The 12,888-nt window shown below is 38.5% G+C and overlaps 1 protein-coding gene and 1 pseudogene across 1 annotated transcript; one reads left to right on the forward strand and one right to left on the reverse strand.

Annotated features, from left to right (window-relative positions):
• Nucleotides 1–3,862: 3,862 nt before the first annotated feature.
• THEM4 (thioesterase superfamily member 4) lies at nucleotides 3,863–5,570 on the reverse strand. Its single transcript, XM_015595592.1, is given in 4 exon segments — nucleotides 3,863–4,035; nucleotides 4,038–4,157; nucleotides 4,160–4,294; nucleotides 5,558–5,570. Coding segments are annotated over 4 exon segments (441 nt in total).
• A 1,696-nt stretch (nucleotides 5,571–7,266) lies between these two features.
• LOC102897494 overlaps nucleotides 7,267–12,888 on the forward strand; it is a 59,255-nt pseudogene continuing 53,633 nt past the window's right edge.

Genomic DNA, 12,888 nt, shown 5'->3' on the forward strand with positions numbered 1-12,888 from the left:
ACAGGTGTTTAGGTGCAATTTTGGAAGCAATTGAGAACTTTTAGTTTGTTAAAGGGGTTTTAAATATATATTACAAACATAATTCTCATGTACCTTTGGGGAGAATAAGAGGGAAAAAGAGATGGATAAGTTACTGCAATGTTTAACTGAGTAGAAAGATGCATTGGTGAAGTTAGCGCCAGAACAAGACCAAGAGCTAGGATAAAATGACAATGATAATGGGACAGAACTGCCAATTCACTGCGTTTCCTCCCTTTCATTTCTCAACCTTGAAAATTGCTTTTGAAACCATAAGTGGAATGAGGTGGTGATTTGAAGGAAAGTGTATGATAACTGCATGCTCCAACTGTGAATATAACACAAAAAATTCTGGAGCACAAACTTTACATATTGACTTTTGTTGTCAACATCTTATATGATAGCTTATCTCATAATGCTGGCATTTTGAACTATAATAAATAAAAACTTTCTGAAACAAAAAGACTGTATTTTTATTCTCAGTGATACATAACTTCAGGTATCTTTAGAGGAAAGGAGAACATACTGGAGTTCAATAATAAAATGTTTATTATAGTACTGAATGTGAAAACGCCTCAGCAGTAGTTTTTAAAAATGCATGATGAGAATACATGGCCCGTCAATGCAGTGATAACAAACAAACAAACAAACAAATAAATAAATAAATAAATAAAGCAAGCCCAGAAGCAGAAAAGCCCAAGCAGATTCTGCAGTCAAGATATAACTCAATAAAAGCGGGAAGATTAGTGAAACTCTAGCTCACATATATGTATATTTCCACCTCTGAAATCTTCATGCCTTTTCCTTAATCAAATTAGACACCTAGATACTAATGCTAAAAAAAAACCTCCTTTATATTTCTTTGCTTTGTTAATTCTTTATTGTGATAGTAGATTTTGTGTATAAATGGTAGATTTCGAGCTGTTAGTCTAGCTAGTTTTTCACATCAAGAAATCTAGAGCTTCTGAAATCTATTTACTAGTTTTTTCTTAATGTGAAAATATTACTATCTGTGGAAATGCACAGTATTTCTGATGTCAGTACTAATATGGGGTAATGTATATAAAATGTTTCGAAAAAAATGTTGAAAATGTTGATTATCTTGATGATAAAAGCATTACCAGGTACTTGCACGTTAAATGACACAAATTCCTAGATGTTAGATAGAAAGAAAAATTGTCATTTTTTTCTATTGAAAAAGGAAAACTGAGATTTTCCCTGGCCATGGTCTTTTAACATAAGTTATTATCTTTATAATAGTCTGTCAGTCCATATTTATTGAGATCTACTGTATGTAGAGTTCATTTCTTGATGTTTTGGAAAACTGTAAAAAAAAATAATAGTGAAGTCTCTGCGGAGGAAGAAATTATTTTTCTAGTGGGGAAGAGAACAAACAATTCCAAGTACATAACTCATATGTGAAAGCATATGCATGTGAATACCTCATTGTACATGTCTTAACCACACATTTACTTTTTTCAATGATTTAGCAAGGGAATGGTAAAGTATGGCTTGTGATCCAAAGCCAGCCAGTGTCCTGTTTTGGTATGACCCTTGAACTAAGAATGTTTTTTATATTTTTAAGGGTTGTTAAAAAAAATAGAAACAAAGAAAACTATGCAATCAGACAGCATGTGTCCCACAAAGCCTAAAATATTTACTATCTGGCTCTTTAGAGAGAAAAAAAATTGTCCTTAATTCAGAGTGAGCTATGCAACTATGAAGTGTTGCTAAATTAGAGAGACCAAAGTATCTGAGTTTAGTATAAGAGCAATATAATAATCTCTAACCATACTGGACAAAGCTTGAATAAAGATACCTACTTTTTGTACTGCACTAGCCTTCAAAGCCCTTCCAAGGCAAAAACGTACATTGAAGTCATACTTCTTACAACAGGAAGTTTCATGTGTTGATTCCCTCATGCAGTCGTGTAAACCTCTGTCATCTCTGTTAGTATAGACTATTCAAATCAAATAAGTAAATCTAGGTCTTCACTCTCTTCCCTATCACCAGTTTTCAGCATTTTAGCATTCTATTTATATAATGTGACTATAAGGACCTTGGGGTGCTCACTTAGTGACAACCTAAACTTCTACCCTTGATTCCATGTCTTATTGTTACATTACTACTGATTGAAGTTGGCACTGGATATGACAGAAAAGACCTTTTTCTCAACATTTTTTTGGTTTGTGCACCAGAAAGCTGCCTTTTGATTCAAAACTGCAGCTGGAATTTCCAGTGTGTGACTCAACCATTTGGTTAATGTTCTGTCCAATGCTTTTGCCAGGAAGTATCTTTTCATTTCTGCTCCAAAAGCATTCTTTATGAAAGTTTCTACTGGCACTTTTCTTGGAGCAGTCAGAACACAGATTTATTGATTAATTGATTAAGTTCATCTTATACGGGCAAGGTTCATGGCACCCTAAAACAATTACAATAGCAACATCAAAGCTTATGGATCGCAGATTATCATAACAAATATAATAGCAATGAAAGTTTCATAGATTGTGAGAATTACCAAAATGTGACACAGGGGCACAAAGTGAGCAAATGATGTTGGAAAAAAATTGTGCTAATAAGACTTGCTTGACAAAGGATTGCCACAAACCTTCAATTAGTAAAAAACTCGGTATCTGTGAGACACAATAAAATGAGATATGCCTGTATCTAAAAGCCAAGGAATGCCTGAGGCTACCAGAAGCTAGGAGAGAGACACAAAACAGTTCCTTGCTTAATTCCTTCAGAGGGAGCATGGCCTTGCTGACACCTTGATTTTGGACTTCCAGTTTTCAGAACTATGAGACATGAGTTTCTGTTGTTTGAAGCCACCCAATATGTGGTACTTTGTTATGGCAGGCCTAGTGCCATGGTCTGAGCATGCCTCCTCAATATTCACATGTTTAAACCTTAATGCCCAATGTGATGGCACCAGTAAGTTGAGTGTTTGGGAAGTGCTTAAGTAATGAGGGTAGAGCCCTCATGAATGAGATTAGTGTCCTTATAAAAGTGTCTCCAAAGAAGTCTCTAGCCCCTTCCTCCATATGAGGACACGGTGAGAAGGTGCCAGCTATGAACCTGGAAGCAACTCCTCACCACAAGGTGACCATTCTGGCACTTTGACCTTGGACTTACCAGCCTCCAGAATCATTACCAATAAATTTTTTGTTTATAAGAAATCCAGTCTGTGATATTTTGTTATAGCAGCCTGGGTCAATTAAGACATAAGAAACAAAGACAGGCTCCTTCCAGTGATGATAAACTATTGTTGGTAAAACACAACTATACAGCCTATGTTAAAAATGGCACAGTGCTTGAATCACTAGACTTCAAGACAACCGATTTGAGGTTTCTATTCCTATAGGAACTAGCTGTTTTTCCTGCTGTAGATACAACAAAGCTAGCTTTGTAATTTATCATGCATGCATGCATGTACACATACACACATGCGTATATGCACCCACATATTTATTTCTTCCTTTGGTGTTCTGGAGTTTCCAAGTTTGCAGTAAAAGTTTCAATATGAATTTTTTTCTCTAGCCTGCAGTGGAGCAGATATCACCTTAAGGAGCCCATTCAAATTGGAAAACTAGACACTTATACTAAGGAGAAACCAAGAATTGCTGACACTCTCACAGGAGGTGTCTCCGTGTTAAAAATTTATGAGGTGGAAACAGAGCTCCCAGAATTGTGTTCAGAAGACTGTCAAGGAAGGCAGAGTTAGCAGGGTGCACTCTATGGGGGGAGGGGTCAACAGTGGGTGAGCAAAGCAGAACTGAGGACCAGAGCTTCTTTTGGAGGAAGGAGCACCTTACACATAGTGGTGTGGGATTCACCAGAAGCTTTTTCATGTCAAATGTTTTTCAGGATCCAGCTTTGTAAATAAGTCTGTTGCCTCTGAGTGTAGGGTTTTCTCATTAATACGTTAAATATTACAGCAAACAAATACTTTCCTTCCTTCGATTTTATCAAGTTGGCTATTTATCACAACAACAGAACAAAGGGGGATAGGTCTTTTTAATTGATGTTGAGATTGGCAGTCATGACAATTCCCCCAACTATAATCACAGACATACTAACAATAGCAGCAATCATGGCTACGTTGGCACCTCCATGAAGGAATCCAGGTACTCCTTGCAGGTGCCTCCTTGAAACAAGCAAACTATCCTTTTCTCAACATGATTATAGAACATCACATATTCAAAGCACAGGCCATCATCATAACTTCTGGTGAAGAGCTGGGCCTATGACACTTGTTTTTATTTTATAAGCTTTGAGTCTGTAGGAAAATAGACTTCATTGTCCCCAGTTCCCTGCTTTGGTGTGCACCCCTGACCCCGCCACACAGAACCCCAAGCATGCACAGGAGGCCATAGTGCAGCTCCGGCATGACTCCAAGAGCACAGGGAACCCAGCCAGACCTAGGTAACTGCCAACTAGTTATTGGCACTTTTAAAAATTCCCTGCATCTCACTAGCATCATACCTCTGGCAGATCTCAGGTCTGCTATTCAATATAAACTTGTCCTCTGGTTTATCATTTGAGTGTGAGTGTGTGATCATACATTCTCATGAAAAATGTTCCATTCCCAGTCACTGAGCACAATTTTAGAGGATGCCAAACTTATCTACTGGAATGATTATCTAGGAAATGGCATTATTTTATTTTTTAAAATTTTGTAAATATTGCTGTACTGAACATATGGATGCTTATAACTTTTTTAATTAGTGTTTTAGGTTTCTTTGGGTAAATACTCAGAAGTGGAATCATTGGATCCTTCTTTGTCTCTTTTTATAGACTTTGTTTTAAAATCTATTTTGTCTGGTATAAATATTACTACTCCAGCTTTTTTTACAAGTTCAATTTTCATGAAGTATCTTTTTCCATGCCTTTACTTTCCATCTGTGTGTTTTTTAATCTGAAGTGAGTCTCTTATAGGTGGCATATGTAAATAACTTGTTTTTTTATCCATTCAGCCACCCTATCTTTTGACTGGAACATTTAATTCCTTTTCGTTTGAAGTATTCATTAAGAGTTATTGCCATTCTTTTTTCATATTTTTGAATAAATATTTTTCTGACATTATTGAAATATAATAGACAGTTGCTCATATTTACATTGTATAATTCAATGAGTTTTTTTTCAATTATAGTTGGCATACAATAATATATTAGTTTCAGTTGTACAGCATAGTGATTAGAGATCTATATAACTCACAAAGTGATCACCCCACTAAATCTAGTACCTCTATTTCTCCTTATTTATTTATTACAACATTATTAACTATTTTCTTATGCTATACTTTATACCCCCATGTCTATTTTATAACTATCTATTTGTACTTCTAAATTCCATTGCCCTTTTTCCCCATGCCCACAAACCCCCTCCCATCAAGTATCCCTCAAAATATTCTCTGTATCGATGAGAGTTTTTTCCGTTTCTTTTGTTGTCGTTGTTTTCTTTGTTCTTTAGATTCCACATGTACGTAAAATCATGTGGCATTTGTCTCTCTCAATTTGACTTGTTTCATTCAGCACAATACCCTGTAGGTCCATCAAGTCATTATCTTTTTCCACCTCCTTCCTTTTAGTCTGTGTGTGTCTTTTAATCTGAAGTGAGTCTCTTGTAGGTAAGGCAGCATATGTGGGAGTCTTGTTTTCTTATCCATTCAGCCACTCTCTCTTTTGGTTGGAGCACTTAATTCTTTTTCCATTTGAGGTACTTGTTGATAGGAATGCAGTTGTTATCATTCTTTATTCCTGTTTTTGATACATGTTTATTCTTCTTAAAGAAATCCCTCCAGCATTTCCTGTAATACTGGCTTAGTGGTGAGAAATTCCTTTAGCTTATTTTTGTCTGGGAAGCTCTTTATCTGTCTTTCAACTTGAAATGATAGCTTTGCTGGATAAGGTATTGTTAGTTGTAGATCCTGGGTTTTCATCACATCAAATATTTTGTGCCAAGCCCTTCTGTCATGCATAGTTTCTTTTGAGAAATCTGCTGCCAGTCTTATGGCTGGCTGTTCCCTTATATGTAAGTAACTGCTTTTCTCTTGCTGCTTTTAAGATTCTCTCTTTGTATTTAAACTTTGGCATTTTTATTATGATGTGTCTTGGTGTGGGCCTCTTTGGGTTCAACTTTCTTAGACTCTGAGATTCCTGGGGTTGTATGTCTATTTCCTTCACCAGGTGAGGCAAGTTTTCCATCACTATTTCTTCAAATAGCTCTTTAACTTCTTGTTTTCCTTTAGGTACCCTTATGACACGAATATTTTTACATTTAATAGTGCCCCACAGGCTTCTTAAATTATTGTGATATTCTTGGCTTCCTTTTTCTCGCCGTTCTGATTGAGTGTCCTTGGCTTCTCCATCCTCTACATCAATGATTCGATCCTCTTCTTCATCCATTCTGTTGATTCCCTCTACTATACTCTTCATCTCAGATAATGTGTTCTTTGTTTCTGACTGATTCCCTTTTATAATTTCCATTTCCATTGTTATGTTTTCTTATCTCTTTGTTAAAGTTGTCACTGAGTTCATCTACTCTTCCCCTAAGTTCATTGAGCTTCTTTATGACCAGTGTTTTGAACTCTGCATCTGGTAGATTGCTTGTCTCCATTTTGTTGAGTTCTTTTTCTAGAGCTTTGATCTGTTTTTTGATATGGGACATGTTATTTTGTCTCCCCATTTTGGCTGCCTCCCTGTGTTTGCTGTATTAGGTAAGGCTCCTAAGTATCCTGGTCTTAGTAGAATGGATTCATGTAGTAGATGTCTTGTGGAACTCAGTGGAAAATCCTGGGAGGGGCCCAGCTGCAGGCCAAGTTCAGCCACAGCCTGTGTACCTCTGGGGCCACCTGGTAAAAATCACCAAGGAATTCACAGATGGCTGCCACCCGTGCTGAGCTTATAGGTGCCTTAACAGGACAAGCTGGGAATCTAGGCCAGCTTCCACTAGTGTGGGGCTTTGGGCTGCTCAGCAAGAAGTACAGGGCACATGGAGGCCAGATGCTGCTTCTCTGGGTTTTGTGAGCCTTTGAGAGAGTTTAGGAAAGTCCTCAGCAAGCTCCAAGACAGGCCATTTGTATGGAACAAACCACTGGAAGCAGCTTGGGTGGGCCCACAAGTTGGGAGAGTCAGAGTCTCAGGGAATCACTTAGGTTGAGTGACCTGTGTTATCGAAGTTGATGGCAACTTAAATATGGTGGCTGCCTGTGTCCACATGCTGGGAGGAGGAGGGCTCAACAAAGGAACAATGGATAGTGCCAGCACTTCTGTCCCGGAAAAAGCCACCTCTCCAGCCCTTACTCTGAAGCCCGACAACTCAGTGTCTCCCCACATATTCCTGGTGCTCCCTGAGCAGCTGTTCCAGCATTGGAGCTCAGAGGAAATGAGTCTTCCAGTGAGTAAGGCTGGTGTAGGCTCTGTAAGAGGAATGTCTGCAGTTTCCTTAGCCCTTCATCTCAGTCATGACCTCCTCTGATTTTTACAGCCAGAGGTTGTGGGAACTTCTCTTCCCAGTGCTGCGACTCTGGGCTGGGGAGCTCAGTGTACAGCCAGGACTCCTTGCCCCTCAGGTTGGGGAGGGGGCTCGACAGCCAAGATAGCCCTACCAATTCTCCATTCACCACAGTTGTGGGACTGGGCCATTTAGCATCTCTACCCCTCCTACTGATTTGAGGTGACCTCTTATTTTTGTCCCTAGTTGTAGGGCTTCTGTTCAGCCAAACCCATCCCCCCCCACCACCACCAAGCGACTTTGCATGATTGTTGCTCTGTAGTTTACTTATAATTTTAGAGTGGTCCCGAGAGGAGGCAAGCACTGCCTCTACCTTCTACACCATTTTGATTGGTCCCATCACTTGGGAAATGCCATTTTGATGTGCACCAATGCATGACTCTTGGAGCAGTGATTAGAATTCTTATTTTTATTCAAGTCTAATTGACCAAGCAATCAAATGTATGCACAAACTACATTTTATACATCTCTTTACATTCTCTGTGCCTCACTTTCCTCATATATTAAATGGGGACAATAATAGAACCTAGCTCATAGGTGTGCTGAGAGAATTAAATGAGATAATTCACATAAATGTGTAGCTCAGTGCTCGGCACAGAATAAGCACTCGATAAATGTTAATGATATGATTGTCATCATCCTATCTCTTTCCTGTGAAAGAGCAGTTCTTAGAGGACTTGTTTAGTCATTAACAGATATTTGGTACCTACCATTTCCCAGGCATTGTCTTAAACACTGGATTATCAAAGACACTCCTTGACTCTTCACTGAAAATATAACAGGTTTGTATTGAACACAGATCTGATCAGGTGCCTGATAAATGCCCAAATCAGTGCTTTAGAGGACATGCCCAGATTAGTGAGCTGATTTAAGTCTAAGTGGTTGTTCTTCTCTCCAAGAGCAAACCCACGGGCCAGCTGCAATTGTTTATATTAACATACTAGTAATCTCTGCCCAATCAGGCTGCTTATTCAACTGTCTTCTCAGAGCACTACATTTGTTTTCCTTGGGACTCTCTATATGTGTCACTCTCTATTTATGACTAGAGAATCACCACATCAGCCTGCCATAGATACTGAGATAAGCAATCCAGACACATGAGGCAAGGTCATCTTACTCGCTGACACCAGAAATGGCCTTAGGAATCCCTCAGTGTTCCAGAGAACCACTGCTTCTGACTTATTAAGTTGATAGATTTGGGCTGAGAAGTCAATGAATAGGCAGCCATTCTAGATTTCTGTTTACATAGGCCCTTCCAGGGAACAGAACTGTACATGTGCTAGTTGCAGCAGATTCTTTTAGTAAGTCCTGTGGCTTCTGCTAGTGGTTATAGTCCTATGAGTGCCTCATATTCTCAAACAAGACATAAGGCAGGGAGATAAAGGCAACTGAGGAGATACTTGACATCTTCTCATAGATGCAATGGCCTCTTTAGGAGAACCTCCACAACTGTTTTTTTTGTGACAGTAATCATAACTATAATAGTTGATTTAAATTCCTGAGAAGGTGACACCAACTCAAAGACACTCAGAGTCCATTTTTTTCTGAATTGGGGATAAGAGACAAATAGAGGGACTCCTGGAAGTGGAGAGTCCCTGCTTCTGGGCCAAGGTTCCAGGGGATACATTAACTCCTGCAGTTCTCCCATCCTCTGGGCCCCCCATATTTATACCCCAAATCCTTATTTTGACTTAACCTACTTACAGTTGTAACTTGCAACTTAAAGGGTTCTGCCTAAAATCCTCTCTAGTCTCTCTCTCCCTTCTTAAGTCCCCACAATGACTGAATTATTAATTTTACAAAACAGGTTGTAAACTCTAAAATAAAAATTTATTTTTTTAAATAAATAAATTAATTATTAAAAAGAAAAGAAATATCCCCTCATTGGGCATTTGGCCACTTCCTTCTCTGACTAGTTACTCTGTTCTCCATATCCATGGGGGAACCTGCAGCCTGGTAGTCTCTAAGACCACCAGATAGAATTTGACTTACAAACCTTTTATTTCTTCATGGTAGGAATATTGTAGATGAATCACTCATGGTAGTCCTGAGTGTTGGACAAAGAAGTTCTGAGTCTGAGTCTGCTAGATAGACACTACGAGAGTGTGATATAGTTTTTAAAAAATAAAGATTTGCAAAAACACCTGGAAAAAGGACCTGTTCCCTTTCCAGAAGGATGACCAAACTTCTGAATATGACTTATTGGATTGGAGACTATCCCCAGGGAAACCTTAAGATGTATGTGCTGGAGATAACAGGACCACACAAGGGAAGGAGCCTGGATCACTGTAGTCAGCACTAAAGGAGAGTCATTTCCTTCCAGGAGCAATGGAAGTGAGCAGGGACAAACTGGCTCCACAAAAATCCTTGAAATTTTAAGACATTGCCAATTTCAATTGATTTATCCTAAATTCTTAGAAAATCAGGTCTCTTAGTTACTACCTTTGATGAGAATCTTTATTACTTGGCCCTGCCTGTTTGTACTAACCAAAGACAAAGTAGAGAGTGAGCATTCAAGGGAAGAAAATGATCCCTTTGACCTTGGTAAATGGTATCAGTTTTCCATTTTGCAGAAGGAAAGTTTAAATCAGGAGAATGGGCCTCACCCAAGAATGTGGGCACATAAGTCCTCTACTGCAGCATGCCTCACATTTATGTCCTGATATGCTTGTGAGCAAAGGCATTTTGGCACTGGACTGATTTGACCCAAGTTTGTTGTAAAACCAGATGGAGCCCATTGTGACCAGAATTCATTGGCTGGCCTCCTCTGGCTGCTGTCATCCCTTTCCACTTTTCCGAATGCTCTGTACAACTGATGTTATTTTCTTTGTGTAGTGAACAGAGCAAAATTAGAGATAACTGCTTTACAAAATCTAGCTGGCCTCCCCTTCCTCCAGCCCTATCAATATTCTGTCATCATTTCCAGATAGTTGTTTGGGTTAGAATCAGAACATTTTACATGATTCTGTGTTGTCAATACTGGTGACCAATGAGTCAGAGCCACAGTGCCCTTTGGAGCCATGGAAGGCCTGTTGCGTGAAATAAAAATGTTTTTCCAGTTGGTTGTGGAGCAACTGTATAGTGCTTTGCTGGTGTTTTCCAAATATTTAAGTCCAGTTCAACATATATTTTTGGTTTTCCTGGAAAAGTCCACAAAATGTTGCTGTAATTCTTTTATAATAAGGAAAGGATATATTTTACGGAAAAAAAATAAAAGCAGCCCAAAGATTTTGTGTCCCGGTTGAAGAATATTATGAATTCACTCAAAGGTTAGATTGCTTACACAAGCCTATGAAGCCTGCATATCATCCCCAGAAGAAGCCAGTCCTCTCAAGTTACGAACTCTGTTTAGCAGCACTTTATAGAAATATGGACAGGTTCAACTTAGTTTGAGTACTTTCTTAAAAAATAACAAAAGAGCGAGCTCCTTAAACTTTCATTTCTTAGGGTGATAATGGCTTCCCTTCAAGTTCAGATGTGGTTACTCAAAGGATCATCAAAGTCCCTCCAATTCCAAGTTTCTGAGTCCAAAAACATCTTAAAAGTATTTCAGAAGAATGTAAACCAAGTTGAGAGGGAAATGCTGCAGTATTTGATCAGAATGTCTCATCTTCAGTAAAACCTAAAACTGCTTTCCTAAGAAGCTGCAAAATAGACTGAAAGTCTGGGAAATGAGAGAACAAATAACAAACATGCGAAAATTCAAATACGTGAATGAATCAGATTTTATATAATAAATAGGACCAATTAAAACCTCTACTAAGTACAACATCTGATCTTATGGTCAGTCTGCATTCATTGCCATTTCACTTGAGTACGGGGGAGGAGGAGGTCAGGTTTTTCTGTTTCTTCATGTCTAGTATCTTAGACATTATGAATAATAGGATGTATAGACTCTGGATTCTGTTAAGTTCCTTCAAAGAGTATTGTTTTTTGTTTTTTGTTTTTTTATTTTAGTAGGCAGTTAACTTGACTGGACAAGAACTCCAAACTCTGTCTGCCCCATAGTGAGGAGCAGCTGAAATATTTTTTTCAGTTATTTTTGCCTTAGCTGGTTGCTTGGACTTTGTCTTGCATATGCATAGTTCAGGGTTCATCCACAGATTTGGGCAGAGTTTATATGCAGAATTTGGAGTTATCATTATTGAAACTCTCCTTTCTGACATTTCTGCCTTACTTTCCAGCTGCTGTGTTCACCTACTCTCTGTTCTCTCTTTTCTCAATCTATTACAATTGCATTTTTCTATTCAAGTTTAGCCACCTTACTTGGTACTGACTATAACTTGTCTTCAGCGAAAAGCTATAAAACTTACCCCACTTCATTTTCTACTTCTGAGTGTAGACTTTCCTTTAATATTTGTCTGATTTTACTCTCCACTGGCTTCATTTAGGTTTTTTTTTTTTTACATTTTGCCTAGTGTCAGCGCTGAGCTGATCAAGAAGGGAAGGTTTCAGTGGTAAGACACCCAGTTGAAAGAATGACGAGGAACCAACACAATAATGAAATGGCAAGCACCACCTTTATTGTGGAGAGTGTACGCTTCTGTGCTAGGGGACCACATGGGCTTTATATATGTCAGAGAACAATAGTGTTATTCTGCCACACATGCATGAATCATACTTGTGTAAGTTATACCTGTGCCATACTACATTAATATAACATTCTAAATCCAGAGTCCTATCACAGCCAGACCTGGGACCCACACCTAGAGTTTCTAGTATTTTTTTGTGTATGTGTGGAAAGGTTGGTTTCATAGGAACTACTCCTCTATTACCAGAATGAGACCCTCCTACCCCATGCCACAAGTACTTCTAATATGGTGACAGTGGTCCGTGGCATATGGATTCATATAGTGGTCTTCTGCTACAAAATAAAGAAACTGGTTGTGAATTAAACTCCTACTCTCTCATCAATAAAAGATCTGCATAAGTCCCAAATGTATAAGGCAAGAAAAAAATTGGTGCTTTCTTTTAATTCTAAACATACCCATGTGGAGAATGAAATACAATTAAAAATAAAAAAATTTAAAAAAAAGGAAGAAATCTGTTGAAATCACAGTACTAACTAGAATGGATGAAACCTATCAACAGACACTGGACAAAGAAAAAGTGACATTCCCAAGGAATGTTTTTAAAAATTCAAAGCTCATTTCCCCATAATTAGTCCATAAACCCACAGCCACCAAAGGAAATTTTGCATAAACTTTCCTCTTCTTCCCACCTATAATTCTGCCTATTGTAATATTTTTTGCCTCTTTCATAACTTCCCTTGGGGTCATGGCAACAGGATTTCCTCTATGGAAACATTTTAGAAGAGAGAGGGTGGGGGAAAGGGAAGAGAGAGAGAGAGAGAGAGAG

This window comes from Pteropus alecto, unplaced genomic scaffold (genome assembly GCF_000325575.1).
Source record: "Pteropus alecto unplaced genomic scaffold, ASM32557v1 scaffold301, whole genome shotgun sequence".
NCBI lineage: Eukaryota > Metazoa > Chordata > Mammalia > Chiroptera > Pteropodidae > Pteropus > Pteropus alecto.